At 39.3% G+C, this 16,801-nt stretch overlaps 1 protein-coding gene across 4 annotated transcripts in view; it reads right to left on the bottom strand.

Annotated features, from left to right (window-relative positions):
* RNF144B (ring finger protein 144B) overlaps positions 1 to 16,801 on the bottom strand; it is a 75,181-nt gene that overhangs the window by 10,704 nt on the left and 47,676 nt on the right. For all 4 annotated transcript variants that reach the window (XM_015854748.2, XM_015854745.2, XM_015854747.2 and 1 more), the window contains 2 exons: positions 6,677 to 6,781; positions 691 to 751 (listed from right to left, as the gene is read on the bottom strand). In XM_015854748.2, coding sequence (XP_015710234.1) covers positions 691 to 751; positions 6,677 to 6,781 — 166 coding nt within the window. The remainder of the gene's footprint in view (positions 1 to 690; positions 752 to 6,676; positions 6,782 to 16,801) is intronic.

Raw genomic sequence — 16,801 nt, 5'->3', positions numbered from 1 at the left:
CTGGCACATGTCTTTTTCAGCCTTGGCTAGGACCTGCCTCCTGAATTAGAATGCTGAGCTCTGGCATTGACCTTCAGTTTCAAACTGTGTTATTGATATGCCCTTAATCAGTAATGAGGGTCACAAATTATCCCTCAGGAAAAATTTAAAAATACTAGGGGAACACACACAAGGCTTCTCTGTGAGAAGGGGATGTTTGCAGAAGTTCGTATCAGACAACAGGGTCTGTCTCTCATGGAAGTTTTGAAGATCCCCAAACTGGAAGATCCCCTAGTAAAGGATCACGTGCGCTCTGCAGCAGAGCATCAGTCTCTGCCATCTTGGCTAACTCAACCAGCACTTTTCGCTCTGTACAACCACTGCCTGAAGGACCCAGGATGAACATACTGCAGGAAGGGTGACAGAGTTTTGGGCACACAATCTGTGAGTGTTGCAGACAAGTTTGAGTAAAAGCATGATATTTCAGTAAGGCACCACTCTGTTGATTTTGCTTTACCAAAATCATTTCAAATTAGTCAGTGGACTTTATGACTGCAGTTAAACAATTTCAAAATAATGATATTTTCTCCACCTCTTCCTTAATTGACCCAGTATGCTTTGTCTCAAGGCAGAATACTTTACAGTTTGTAATACTGCCACTTTCACAGACATTTTGAAAACCAAGATAACAGAAACTGAAAAGGTCCATACCCCGTTCAAATTTCAGCCTCTTGAATAGCTGAAACTGTTCAACTGGTACCAAATAGGCAATCTGAAATGAGAAACAAAGAAAAAGCATTAGAAACAACTAGAGACTTGAGAAAAATAAACACCCTGTTCTACTTCTCTGCTTTTCTGAGCCAGCCCTCAAATTCACCTTCTTTTCCTTCTTGCTTTATATCGTACCTAGATTTCCTTCTTCAAAACGTAAAGGACTTCTTGATCTCCCCCCCTTCAGCCACCCAGTAGTTCACCCGTGTCCTTCTCTAACCATGCATAGGAACGCCTTCTTTGTGGATAGATTCTACATGTATTACACAGTTTTATTTCATGTTTGTGTTTAATCTATCTGAAGGAGACAATTAGCCAGACTTGGAAATGGAAAACCATGGTTCATGGACAAGCACACAGGCCAAACGAATGGCTGCTTATGCACATCTCCCAGTCTTTATGGCAGGGGTCAGACCAGTCTCAGCAACAGTCTCGGCCCTACCTCAACCATCCCGAACACCCCCTGCCCTGCCCTGCCTCACACACTGGGTTCAACAGAGGATAAGAAGCTTGAGAAGAAGCACAATGCCCACACAGTAGGTGTCAAAGTGCTGAAAGAATGTGAGCACATCAAGACATCTCCTCTTCCAAACTAAGAAGTTAATCAGTTATCCAGAGCAACAAGAAATGTGACATGACAAGTTTTACAACAATCTTTTTTTTAAAGATAAGTTAAAGTTACAATAGAAACCTATGAAGAAAATGAGAGGCTAGGACTCTCTTCTCCCAAAAAGACCTTATCAGACTGGCAGAAGTTGAAATAAGTTTTCTTGTTTTTCTATATTTTGTAAGCAGCAGATAAAATTCTCTTTTCAGAGCATCAGAATATTGACAGTTCTCAATAGCAATGGCAGCTCCTACCTGAAATAAGAACATCCATGGCAAAAGGGAAAACTTTGAAGGCTTGCTACCACAAAAGGCTCCAGTTGGAACCTTGCCGAGTGTCCCAAAAGACTGCCCAGTATGGTACAATAACAAGTGGTGCTATTACTATGTAAGACAAAAGAGCAAAGGAAGGAAAATGAAAGCACTGGAACTGAGTTCAGTTTACACAGGGGCAGACTGTTCCTTGTAACTTGGGCAGTGCAGTAAGCAAGAGCCAAGGCAGAACAACTCCCCTGCTTTTTCACATTGGTTACCACAGTGGTAAACAGAATTCCCTGCTCTGCCTATTCTCTGGCTTTCAAAGGATATGCAAGAAAGCAATAAAGAGAACTGAACAGATCTTACTTCCTTTCACACCCATATGAATCAAGCCTTGATACTGCCACAAGAGGAGAGTTCACCAGGACAAGTGCTTCTCCCTTTTTCCACGTTAGGAGACACACAGCAAGGAGAGATTCTTCACTGGCAGCACCAAGAGCCGCTTGCAAAGGGCTGCATTGCCCATCTCTGCTGAAGTTCCATTCACAGAGGCAGAGTCTAATTTTGCTAAGAGTGCAAAACGGTTTTAAGCTGGGCTGTGGTTTGCAGGGAGATTGTATGGAGGTTCAACCTCAGTGCTAGAAATTATGCTTACTCCTTTCTTTATCGGCTACCATACTCAATAGTTTAATCATGAAATATTAATTTATTTTCTCCATCAAGGTGCTCATTTAATGATTCATACACACAAAATGACTCTCTTCTCTTGGATCGATACATGCAAATAACACACAACAATTTTAATTTTGGCACTGAAAAAGATAAGTCAACATTTCCTCACCTCCCTCCTCATTTCAATCACCTCTAACAAAATGCAAACCAATTTTCAAATTAAAAATAAAATCGGTATTTTAAACTGACACTCGATGGCATTTTTGCTCAGCTGCGTGTGGAATACAGCAGTAAATAATTCCAAGATTTGGGTCACCATCCCATTTCTGTACCCCTTTGCAAAGTGCTGGCAACCCTCTGCCAGATTAGCACTGGTGTAGATCAGGTATTAACACAGATGAAGGGAAAAGAAATAGAAACTGTACTAGCCACAAAGGTACTATTCTCTGCCCTGAACTTCTGAGGCAAAGGAAAAGTCCAACTGCCTTCTGCACAATATTAATCCAATTAGATTACATATACATGGATCACTGGCATCATCCCTATCAGCTCCAAAACAATACAGGCATCAAAACAGCAAAGCACAATCCACTAGAAATTATTCTTGTGAGTACTACGTTGAAAGCTGTCAAAGGCACTCAAGACCTGTTTCATAGTACTGATTCACAGCTTACACTGGTGATTGCATTTGTACCAAGTAAAACCATTCCAAATTGTAATAAATTGCCCTTTATTTAGATTAGGGATATTAACTGTTCCAATTAAATCAACGGAGTGAATTCCCAAGAGAGACTGGAGTATTCTAGATGGAAGAAGTGTGTACAGTTGAAAAGGACTGTCTCAGTATCAGATGCTCCTTGTACCTTCTACTTCTGGAAACAAATCCAAACCAGTTCCGTTTATTGTACTTTTTAGAGTGCAAAAGGACAAACATATTGTCCAACAAAATTGCTTTTAAACTTTTTTTGTGTGCATGTGTAACCAGCTATTTGAAAGAATCTGGAGCCAAAACCAGTGCCTTCCCACAATCAACACCCATTTCTTTCTACTTTAAAACAACCTATACTGCAAGCAGCTGCTACCTTAATGTAACAGGCCAAGATATGATCTAAGATTAGACTTGATACCAAGCACTCCCATGGAACAATTCCTTCTATTTGAACGCACTGTTTGTCAGAACAAAAAACGGGCAGGGAACATACCAGTCTCAGCTAGATTTTGTTATTATAAACACAAAACAAATCAAGAGGGTCAGAAAACATATTTTTTAAAGTATCTAAAGGTACAATTTTCTGGTTCAAATGACTTAAGTTTTTTAAGAATAAAAAGCCTGAAATGTTTTCTTCTGAGGTCCAGAGACACAATGCTCTCACTCACCAAAAGCTGAGCCCAGCATCTCTCATATTCTACAAATGAGTAGTTTACTCCCCTAAACACTGATGAAGTATTCAGCCGTTTTACAAAGTCACATTCCAGTTAATCTAACTTGCTCATTTCTTCATGACAAATATGGGAAGAAATTGTATTACATGTTTAAAAAGTTAACCAGAGTTCTTGCCCTCACCTGTCAAAAGCAACACAAGAAACGTGTGTGTCTGAATCAAGTCCAGAGCAGTCAAAAGGCTCAAATAATTTAGTTCTGAACAGAAATGAAAGAATTTTGCTCAGAAGACAAAACATACTTAGTTCACAGTGAAGGCATTTAAATAGGTAGACAGAAGGCAATAAAGAAATGCTACACACCTTGAATAAAGACAGTGACAGAAAGTAGTAAATAATCTTCCATAACTATTACGTATTATAAATTACTTATAAGCTTTATTATAAATTGTTCAGCTTCCTTATTGAAGAGGACTCAACTCAAAATGCACTGATGTCAATGGAAAGGGTTTTCTCTTTAAAATTATGCCTAAGTTCACCTTATCTCCCTTGTTGAGGATAGGGCAAAAGGCATTTGAAAAACAAACAAGGCAACTGTGTTGACTAACATAATTAGACACAGTTTGCCCAAAGCATGGAACCAGTTTAACGGCATGTCCATTAAAAGGATAATCTATTTTTCCTTGTAGTGCAGCAGCACCTGCTCAACATAAGCAAGAGCAGAGTCTGAAATGTACATGATCTGAAAAATACATTTTTCACAACCCTGATACTAATAAAGGCAACAGCTACAACATTTTCAGAAGAAGCCATAATGCCTACTTGCTTGCACTAACATTTACCAAAAGAGAAACTTTGAAATGCACAAATATAAGTAGTTTTTAAGTATATACTACTGCACAGGTGAGAAATGGGTTGCCAGAGTTATGACTTTTCTCATGGCACTGTACTGCTGAGGAACTTTCACCTGCCAGAGACCAAATGCCAGAGACCTTGAGGAGACAAGGAAGCTGATATCTTCATGCCTGAAGTTTCAGAGTGTGACTGTACTCTGCACTTCTGTGCCAAACCATAGCCACATTTGAAGACATTCTGCATCATCTGAATAAGGATTTATTTTTTTTTTTTAAATCACAGCTTTTAAAGACCACATTTTCACATGGAACAGCCTTTACAGAAAAGAACACAGAATGCTCATACATATTTTGCAGTCTAATTATGCAGATTATTCATAGAGATAATCTATTATTCCAATTGTTCTTGCTTTATTGACTTTCTTCTAAGGTTTCCTTTATTAAAGTATTTAGTAAAATATGTGGGTCACTCCTAAAGTAATGCCTTTTATTTATTTCCATGAAATTCCAATGGCTACAAAGAGCACAATAATACTGTTTGATAGAGCAAATTCTCAGCTACAAAACACTTTTTCAACACAGTCATCTCTGTTAGCTATGTGTTTTCACCAGTGATGAACAAGACCACTGCCTCACTGTGCTTGAATCTACTGTTTGGTCTGCAGAAACATTTAGCAAGCATCAATAAATGCCAGTAGGTGCAATTTTTTCCACATGGAGGAAATGACACACCTTTGCTTCAGATACACAACAGCTGGGTTTGGCCAAAGGAGAATCTCATCCCATAGTTAATGGAATTGAGTTTTGCTACTTAACCACACCTCAAATATTTGTGAGAAACAGCTTAGCTACTACGATCTGATCTTGCAGCTTTTACTTCAGAGCACAAAAATTTTTGAAAGATAAGACCACAGGTCACATTTATCAAGGAACTGTGCTGTCACTGATTGCATTTGAGCAGAATTGTATGTCTCTAGCACAGTTATGCCACCCGTATAAACAAAGCTTAAGGGAATGCAGAAGATAATAAACTGCCTCTCTTTAGTTTGGAGATGGAGGCCTGATTCTCCTTTATTTTGTTCCTGTGCACAATTGCAGAGAGAATGCACCGAACAAGACAAAAGCCTTTAGTCTTTCTTTTTGGCTTGTATTCCTCTGCCCAGCAGGGGCTTACCTGCCTCACAGAGCAAGCAAGAATAGCTGCAGGGCAGCATCAGATTTACCCACAGATTCATACTGCTTTCTAGATGAACAGAGTAGCTGGCATGTGTGGTTCTAGCCACACAGTCGGCAGCTCCTCCCTATGTTACGGGTTTAGCACTAAGCCCAATTCAGAAACTTGACACTACCTCTAAGACAGCCAAAAGGCTGTTTGAGTGCTGCTGGGAGGCCATTAGGAAGCCTTGTAGGGGCCATTTACAGCCCCCTAAATCCCTTTGCCTTAAGGAGTGCAAGGTCTAAAGCTACATTTTCCCTCCAGTTTTCTGCCTCCAACTTTCAAATTGAACCTTCATGTCAGTCGGGGGATTGTGCATGTGCCAGATGTTCCAACAGCTGTGCCCAAACCTCATTTAGCTTTTGATCTCTCAATTTCTCTCATCTCTGCCCTGGGAAATAAGACACTTTTCTCTTAAGACCTACTTCCACCCAGTACTGTGCAGATACCTTACCTTCAATACAGTTTTACTGTCCCATGTATTTATAGTCAGCCACAAATTGGTTGTTGCAGCTCAATATTAACAAAGAAGAAAACATCCTGGCTTTGAGTATAATCAGTTTGTGTTCTTGCCCTTGGGTTTAAAGAGGTGCTGGAATTTAGTGTCTGTAGTCATATCAAATCTGATTTAACTGACAGCACTAATGGAGGATCAGCAATTCTAGGGTACAAGGTATTCTGGTTAAGTCACCTGCACAGATAATTCAGAGATTGTCTGGATGCCAATTAAGCTCTTCCTCAAGGCACAGAGGGAAAAAGAAGCAAAACCCTTGAAAAACATCTGTTTGTTTCTAGTACTTCTTGTCAGTCAGGCTTCTTGCCAAAAGCTCATTAAAGGTAATTAAAGGGAGGAAAAAGTACATGATCATATTTATTATGTAGATGAAGAAAAGAACTTTGGGGTTTTTACGCTTAAAAAAGGAGAAAGAAGTGTTAATACCTCAGCTTCTTGTAGGGTCCCATGGTTCACACAGAGCATGTCTGGACAAGTGATAGGGGAACCGCAACCTTCTTGAATAGCCAGCTGCATGTACTGTTTCAGGCACTAGAAATAATGAAAGAAAAAGAAGTTAGAGCCCATATGTTGGTAGCATAGCAATGCTAGAACCTCCACACAACTACCACTTTCACTGCCTTAATTGGCTGTCCTGAAGCTCCAGCACACAGAAAACATCAATTATTATAAGTGTGAATGCTACAAGTCATTACATTGGAAAGAATGCAACACAGAACAATTAATTACGTGTGACTTCATCTGCTGGGCATTGCGTTTATCCAAATCAGCGAGTCAGACCCTTCAGCGCTAACTCCTACACTCTGCTCAATCGAGTTTGGTAGATTATGCAGGAGGATCCTTCATACTAATTAAACAGGCTTAATTCTTTTGTCTTTCCTCCTGCATTCTTAATGCAGACTCTCAGTCAGCAGTCTCCACTGTACAGACCTCATTTACAAGAAAGAGGCTACTGTTCTCAGCTCCATAAAAGGGGGAGGCTTATAAGGTTACAGGAGGTTATAATCTGCCCAACAAGACGTGCAGTTATCAGTACTATTCTCCCTCTCAAGGCTCCACTGAGATCAGGTAACTTGCATGATTTACTATGATTTATCATCAGCCTCTGGTCTGTTCAGAAAAAGTTCTAAATCTATTTTCAGCATGGACTCCATCTTAGGAATGTTTCAAACTGTTTAATGACACAAAAATAGCAGGCTTCTCAACCCCAACGTCTGCTTCCCTACCTTTTATTTGGCATGCCAGTTTCAAATACACTTAATTTGGAGCTTAGGTAGGGCTCCACAACTCTTATGTCTATTTAACCCGTGTTAGATCACCTTCAGTGAAGTCATGAAACAAAACTGGGGCAATGGACTGACGCACGGTGCTCTAATTTTATCTCCAAAGTACACAGGCAAGTAAGTGAACTTGCCTCAAAGTAAAACAAAACAACCACCTCCTTGAACAAAATCAAAGAGTATACAGTCAATTGAAAATCACTGCTAACAGAATAACAAAATGTGGATTTCTGGCATATTTTGGTATCAGCTTGCATGGTTTATTGTAAATGAAAACCAACTTGTTTTATGAGTGCACATCTAAGCTTTGTTCTCCACAGATCTATGACATGCCCACATGGTAAACCTGTCCTCCTCATCAGAGCTGCTGGCTTCTTCTCTGTTGCCTTGCTCCTTTTCTCCACTGAGGCCAGCTGCAGCACTGGATACCTGGGACCTAATGGGTCATTAAGGCTTCTAATCTGTGCTTTCCTGGTTAAATACCTGACCATTTTTAAGAAATGCATCAAGGTGTAAGGTTCTTGAGATCTGCCAGCCTTAGGAATAGGGCTCTTTAGATACCTGGGCACTTCATGTATCACTCTCTCTCCTCATAGGAGACTTGATCACCTTCTTCAAGTCCTGTGGCAGCATTTGGGGAAGGGGAAAAGTTCTTCTCCTGACAAAGCATTTAGTCTGGCTTCATTCCTTAGCAAGCATGAGAGAACAGCCTTTTACTTTCACTGAGATCCTGCCTTCTGTCTCCACTGTGGTGCCGCATGATATTGAGTAATTTGTTTTGACAGCATGGTGCAGTGGATTTGTATTTTGGGGGCAGCTCAGGTCAGCCAGTTACAGAGCAGGGACAAAGGCTGAGAAGTTCCTGCAGGCCTAGCAGCAGCCCAAAGGCTTGTTCTTAATTTAGACTTCCAAGACAGAATTTCAGCACACTGACATTTAACCTCCTCTACCACCATGGGCAGGAAGTGCTTAAGGAGCTTCCAACAACAGCATGGGGGTTTGATTCAGCTTCTGTATCCTCTATCTGAGCCACTAGGGACACCGAGCCAGGAGAACAGAGGTTTCTGGGGACCGTTAATGCATGGGGATTCTCCTACTCTCACTCACCACTTGACTGTAGGTGAGGACAGCAAGTTAAGCCTTCTTGCAATACATTCAGAGGGTGCTGTGCTTATAGAGGGTGATTTGGATAGATTTCATAACGGATCTGCGCAGTGCCATGGAACTTCAAATGTTTCACCAAAAACCTCCATCTTAAATAGTTTTATAGCTATTATATCTTTTGCCTTGATTTTTTGAGCTTGGAGAATGTATTCTGGAAGCAATTCAGAAAGGTGATGGAAGTACTTATAGGAAGCTTTTTTAACACTTAGCATTGAAGGATTAAGCTTTTTACCTAAATCTGTACATGAACATTTGAACTTCTTGTGAAACAGGGGACAAGTTAGCAGGGAAGAAAAATAAAAATAAAAATAAAAATAAAAATAAAAATAAAAATAAAAATAAAAATAAAAATAAAAATAAAAATAAAAATAAAAATAAAAATAAAANAAATAAAAATAAAAATAAAAATAAAAATAAAAATAAAAATAAAAATAAAAATAAAAATAAAAATAAAAATAAAAATAAAAATAAAAATAAAAATAGTGGAAAATAACTATCTCCACACTAACAGCAAGACTGTTTTTTAGAGAGGTGTCACTTTATTTACAGTCCAGCTACTAATTTAGCTACTTAGCTGAAAAACGGCAAACAAAGCATCTGAATTGACGTACAAACTGCGTATGTGATGAAAAGAGGATTCACAGTGTATACAATGACCCAGGATTCATTTTCTCAGCAGTATGTTCTTCTACACTGCGAAGAAGTCATTACATAGATGCAAAATGATAAGATAATTTTCTCATGCTTTTTGTCTAAAAAACCGTACACATTACATATGCTGTTTAATCGCTCTAGAAAACGTAGGTAGGATAAAGGTACTCTGTAATACCAGAGTTCCTTGAAAGGATCTTCATCTTGACATCCAAGAAATCACCTCAAGGATTCCAAGGCCTTAACACCCTCACCAATCAAGTGTTGGTCCTGCTGGACTACTGTCAACCTCAGTGAAAATAGTTCCACAAATCATTTTTTTCCTGCTTGGTACTCATAATATCTACTGTTATCTTCTTCAAAGAATTTGCTCTCTAAGCAATTGGAGGCAAAAAATTTTTTTTCACATTAAGATGTTTTTGTTTTTCAGGCTATTACCTTCTGTCACTTAATAAAATAAGGTCAATGCCTATTTACCTGCTTCAAAAAAGTGATTCTCATGAATATATCTAGTAGGCTAGATCAAATTACAGTACATGCAATATACATGCATTTATTTTTAGAACAGTTCTGTGTTTTAACTTAAGAATAAGTTGAAAGTGTATTTTCAGTATTACATTTCAAGGTAATGATGTGACAAAGGCATTATATCCTTCTCACTGCAAAATGTTATGTTTATATTCAAAGCCATTTTCTGATAATCTCCCTACCAGAGACAAAAGACAAATCTCAGTCATTCCTATATACTACTTTTTCAAGTACCCTGACATTTTCTATTACCTTGCCATCTGCACATGGCACTTCAGCTACCTAAATGCAGCATTATTGGTTTGGAGGTTAAAGCATAAAATGAAACTCTGTATGTGATATGGAAAAAATGAACAGGTAGCATTATGAAAGTTGGAGGGATGGCCATGAAGAAAAACTGAATCAGAAAATCACATTAAGTTGGAAAGGATCTTTAAAAGTCATCTAGTCCAATGTCCCTGCAATGAACAGGATCATCCACAACCAAATCAGGTTGCTTGGAGCCTGGTCCAGCCTAACTTGAAATGTCTCCAAGGATGGGCAATCCACCTTATCTCTGGGCAACCCATTCCAGTGATTCACCCACCCTTACTGTAAAAAAACTGTAAAAACCAAATAAGTGTATTTTTCTTTAATTAAGCATCACAATAACAGTGGAAAACAGGGGAGGGGGGAAGCAGGTCTAGAGTGTTTTGTAACCACTCCTTGAGTAAGAGCTATGTTAAACATCAAAAAATATTTAAGATATTCTACAAAAAGAAGAAAGTCTTTCCTACAAATGAATAACTGAAATTTTCTGAAATTGAAATTGTCTTTAAGAAAACCTCAGGTTCCCATTCACAAGACCGATATAAAATGTTAAATCTCCTTCCTAGATTTAAGTCCCCCAAACTGTACGGAGTTTAGGCTTTTTAGCCTTGGTCTTTTTTCACACTCAAAACTGGAAGGGTGAAATACAAAGACTGCATATGGAAAGAGGACACAGCTTTTTGGTTGGCATTCCAGAGGCCATGAGTGTCTTATGGTAACAGCCACTTCAGTTCTATGCAGTGTTCATGCACTTTCCATTAAACAAGATATAACTCTTATTTCTTTCTTGTTTATAAATGTTACCTATTTTTCAGTGCACACTCATGACAATATTGTAGTCATGTAGCTTAAATGTATTACTGACTTGTCAGAACTCTAACAAATTAACAATACATTCATAATTGTCATGACATGCACCTGTGCACATTCAGTCTGTAAGATGGACCACCCACTTCCAATGTGTAGTAATCAAACTCCTGGAACCTGTCAAGCACTTCTAAACTTCTAAACAGGTCTTAAAACCAGATGAATTTATCCTGTTGTCAGTTAGCTTGGATGCATCTGCACATTGCTTGGGAAAAAAAAAACAACAACAACAAAAACCAAACAGGGTTTCTCCAATCAAAAAGAGTTTGTTATAAGTACAATAAAAGCACATCAATAAAACAAGCTCTTTTATTGCTCAATTTGTATTTTAGCTAAGGACCAGATGCAGCGATAAATGAAGTTGCCTTTAAACGGATATCACCAAATGGATAAATCAGGTCACAAAAAAGCCTTATTGAGAAAGATGCTTGAAAGAAAGTGGGGAAAAAAAAATCCCTTTCAGCCCCTAATGGTGTATTATCTTGCAGCTAAGTGGAAGCAGAGGAAAAATATGACTTGACAAGCATCTTATTTTGTCATAAGTAAGTGAAAACATCAATAAGGAAAGATGACAATGGAACAGAAGATAACTGTCTCCTGCTGCTCTTCAGACCTGGTTTTCCATGGGTTCTTCCAAGTACGTCTGAGGGATCTGCTGTAGTCTACTGCTAATGGCACTAAATTCTGCTCAGATATGCAGTCCCAAAACAAATTTACACGTAGCCTTCCACAAAGTGGAAGCAGTTCATTAAAACCAGGATAGCTACCTGGTAATCTTTGTCACAAAGCATCACCACAAAACAAAAAATGGCCAGAGAACATGACTAGAAAAACTCACTTCTGTAAGCCTCAACCAGCTGTGAATGCCATTTGCAAATAAGTCTGTGTCAAACCAAACACAATCTTACCAACAGCTACAAAACAGATGCGACCATGAGGCTTATGTCACAGACTGGCTCAGACACTCTACTATTCTAAGGCAGTGACAGCTTACTTCACATCTGTTTCTTCATTCCTGAAACAGAGATAACTAACTTCGCTGACACAGTGCTGTGATGAAATACTGTGGTTCTCTCTTCCTCATCTGCCTTCCCCAATCTCCTCTTGGCCATTATCATGGTGCTACCATTCCTGCTGACTTCAGGAGCATGTCTTTTTGGTGGACATGTCTTCAGGAACTGCCTTTTGGTGAATGCTACCAGTCAGGAAGGTGGGCAACATTCGTGCCTTTCTGATACTCTATCCAGAAATACATGCATGAAGTTCTTAAACCATCTAAATTATGATAAAAATGCTAAGTGTTCAGTGCCAATATTAGCAGGCGTGGGAATTTTCTCTTTTATAACTTAAAAAAAAAAAAAAAAAAAAAAAAAAGCTATTCTGAAATATTTCAAATGTCAAGCTGGGGAAAAAAAAAAAAAGTCTGAAATGTCAAAATTTGGCAGCTTCTACCTGTGGGTGGAAACAGAAAACAATCTGAGGTGAGTTTTATATAAAGTAAGTGGGGCATTGCAGCACAAAGGCTATTTGGGAACAGGAGAACACAGTGTTCTAGTGCAGCCATGAGCACATGCAGTTGTCTCCTAAGATGAGGAAGAGAAGTGAAATAAGAGGGGATCAAAAAGTCCCCTCTTGAAAGTTAGCACAGAGAAAGATAAGAAAGATTACAATCCAATGTCTGCTAGGTTAAGGCAATTCACATTTTCACTTACTCATAAATTTTACTAAGTAGTCCTTCACTGGGGTATTTCTGTATAATACATAATTTAGCAGACATCCCATGCTCTTTGTCATCTGCTTCTCCCTTGACTTTGATCAAATCAATCTCTGCTCCAAAGCTTTTCTTCCTGTGCTTTCTGCTGTTCACACTGATCCTTCACATCAGTTTGTCTACAGCTCACCATTCCTTCCCTGAAAAGCAGTCTAAGGCTTGCTGACAACAAAAGGTCAGTGTTAGGTGACCTGAAGAAAGCAGGGCAGCACACAGCTGTTCCTAGAAGCCACAAGAAAAGAGCGAAGAGTGTCCTGCTGTTGAAGTACAATGGTGAAAATTCTCTTTCTGGAAGGGTTTTCCCTTCCCCCAATAGAAAATGTAGCTGGCAGCAGCATGCCATCTCCCTTCTCAGAGACTGCAGAATCCCATTGCCCTGACTCACTAGGCAGCTGCCCAGGGCACCAGGCTATCGATAGCAGTAAAGGAGCCTTCTTTTTTACCTCTGCTGAGCCCTGGCCTTGCTGTCACACAGCAGAAAATTGGGTTCTCCCAAACGCTGTCAGATAACCGACTTTGTGGAATATTCAAGATAGAAGTTACCTGTGCTTTTATTCAACACTGCATGATGACTTTTCCTTTTAAGGTTGGAGGAAGTCTAATCCTGGATTAGACTGGATTGCGTGCACCAAAACATCAAACAGGTGATCACCATGGAATTTGTTTTGCATATTTTGTGATTCAGTAACTTCACACACTTCTCAGAAATACAAGACCTAACAAAAATTTGCTTGGATGAGAAAGAATGGTGAATCACATTAGTCCTCCAGAACGTGTACAGTCAACACCTAAGACTTGATTGACTAAGATCTTTTGCTTTCAGAGTTTTTACATCTTGTTTTATGCATCTCAAAACCTGATCCAGTAAATAACACACAAGATGGACATAAGCCACTGCTTGATATAAACAGTAGTGAAGCTATAGTGTGCAATTGCTCACCTGGCTCATATAAGAAACCTGTAGTTTTCAGAAGGAGAAGGGAAAAAGAAGGCAAAACCAAACAGAACTGAGGAGGGGGGAAACGAACACATTAACAGACCTCATCAAAACCCCATTCTCCCTAACACCAGTGCTATTAAGAGCAACCAAACTGTGAGAGCACTTTTGAAACTTGTCCAAGTATGGAAACATATAGTTTTGTAAGTTAATCAGGATAGTAAATATATATATATATATATTATTTTGCTTTGTATTCAGGCAGAAGTGCAGTAAAATAGTGTATTTCATAACGGTCTGTTGGCAAAGCCTGGCATAGTGAATAATCATTGTATGTACATATGTGAGCAGTGGGACCAAAGGAGCAAAGACCTGTGTAGCTGTTTGCTTCTGAGAAATAAAAAGCTGCAAGACAAGGCAAGCACAAGGTGCTACAGACAAGAAGGATATCATGCAAACACGCAACAGGGGTGACTGATAAGATAAAACAAGATAAGCAGTACTGAGAACAGATGAGACATGAATGGGACATATAGTTTAAAACTATGGGGCACAAGCAATGTGTATACTGCAAAATACTATATGTGTATTCATTTACAATAATGTGTGTTTGCATCATGGCACTCCACAAAGGTTTAATGAGAATAGGAAATGATTTGAATAATATAAAGGAAGTCAAAAGTTTTGCAGAGAAAACTTAACTTGTTGCTTCCCTGCTAAGCTCACTACAGAGATCAGTCCTTCATTCAAAATTAATACAGCCCAAATGCAATGAAACTAAGCCACGATGTACATTATTATAGCTGTTTCCATAACACAGGATGCATAAAGGTGTGCTTCATCTTGCATTTCAGTGGATTCTCCCGCCAGTTGCAACAATATTGCACATTAGAAGACATGGAGCAGTTGGAAGCCCTCCAGAGGAGGGTCACTAAGATGACTGAAGGGCTGGAGCATCTCTGACACGAAGCAAGGCTGAGGGAGCTGGGCTTGTTCAGTGTGGAGAACTCATTGCAGCCTTCCAATAATGAAGGGAGCTCATAAACAGGACAGGAGACTGACTTTTCACATGAGCAGATAGCTTGGTTTTAAACTGAAAGGGTTGAGATCTAAGTTAGATGTTAAGAAACAAGTATAAACAAGAGGCACACTGACTTCTTACGAAGTCCAATAATGACAGAACAAAGGGGAGTAGTTTTAAACCATGAAGAGGAATGATTAAGATTATATGTTTGTAGGAAATTCTTTACTTAGAGAGTGGTGACACACTGGTACAGGCTGACCAGAGAAGCTGTGGGTGCCTATCCAGGAAGCATTCAAGGTCAGGTTGGATGGGGGCCTGGGTAGCCTAATCTGGTGCCTGATTTAGTGAGTGGCAATCCTGCATAGAGCAGATGGGTTGGAACTGAATGATCTTTAAGGTCCCTTCCAACCCAAGACATTCTATGAAATGGTAAGAATTCCAGAGTTGACGTCTTCTCAGACCTGACTGGGCTACCAAGTGAGATGGCAACTGTATCATGCAAAGCCATCTGATCTCTCTTTTCTGAACAGGCAGAGTAAAAATGTTTATGGCTACGTGAAAAGCTCCTGCCTTAATTGCAACCTTCCTCCAAAATGCAAATATAAACCTCCTTAAATAAAGCTCACTTTGGCAAAAACACAGCTTCTATAAGATATAATGCTTACTACAAGGGTGTCTAAGCTGAAAGAAATAGCTGCATACAAAGTCGAATGAAAAGGAGATATAATCTCTCTCCTGCAGATGCTTATATATTAACCATTTCCAATTACTCCCAAGATCAAAAGTGATATAGTAGAAAACAATCAAAGACAGAGAACTAGTAGTACACTTGGCAAGAAAAAAAAAGGTCACACATATGTAATAGAACAAAAAGTTAACCAAACTAGTGGCTTCATTTTAGTAGAACTGACATACTGTGTCCATGTCAAGTACTCTTCTATTAAATTTCAAATTTAATACTGTTCATGGATCTACATAAGTACCCTTAATGATAAAAAATAAGCTATGCAAAAGTATAAACAAACAAAACCATGCACTGCTAGCTCAAAAACTGATATAGGTTTGATCCTATAGCTCAAGGGTAACATTTGCACAGCCTTTAAGACAGACATTGCATTTAGAAGGTATCTGAAAGCCTTGTCATGGGTGGGAGGGAAGTTACCGCATTGCATACCAGAGCAGCCACTGCAGGCTGTACTCACTGCAATGCTTCACACAAGTCCTGGCACTGAGGCACTCTGTAGTGAGGTGCTGCTTCTGTCATTGCTCTTTGGAGGCTGCCTAAATGTATTACTGCAACTCATACGGCCAGAAAGTGCTGAGTTCGAGATGGAAAAGCATACAGGCAAGTTAAAAGCCTACAGAGTCCTCTTTGTTAAAGGATATAAGCTCTATGTGTCTCTATTGCATCAACACAGACACAGATTATCAACCAGATCTGTACTATAGGTATCAAATAGCCTTCCTCTGTTACACACCTTGCTTCTAAGTAAATGCCTTATAACTTCCTTTCTCCTTATAACCACTATAAAATCTTACAATGCTTTTTGAGACCGTTGATCTCTAGAGCAACCTTTCTGAAGTTCAGTGTACCTCTTTGCATTACGTAGCACACAGAAATCTCTGGGAGCAAGAATATGTTGGTATTTGCTCATATTTGTTTCCATCTCAGCAAATGTGGTAAGTGAGCAACAGGAAAGGCAGCAGGAAAGCCCAGAGCACTCTGCAGGTAGTGACACAGCCTCTGTTCAACCTTCTGCATTGCTGCAGAAATAAGGAGAGAACAGCAACTCATCACAGAACGCTTAAGCACAAAGGAGCTGCACCTTTTCTACCTGTTCCTGGTCCTGGACAAGTGAGAAGTGACTGTGAAAGACAGAGGTGAACAGGCAACAACAGCCAAAGGGTAGACACAGAGCATAAGCACAACCAAGGCATATTAAGCCAACTCATATAAACAGAGCTTGTCTAAGAGCTTCACACAGCTGCATATTTAGGAAATCAGTCAGTGAATTCTCAG

This window comes from Coturnix japonica, chromosome 2 (assembly GCF_001577835.2).
Source record: "Coturnix japonica isolate 7356 chromosome 2, Coturnix japonica 2.1, whole genome shotgun sequence".
Lineage (NCBI taxonomy): Eukaryota > Metazoa > Chordata > Aves > Galliformes > Phasianidae > Coturnix > Coturnix japonica.
The sequence above is the reverse complement of the archived record's forward strand: the minus strand, read 5'-3'. Positions and strand labels throughout refer to the sequence as shown.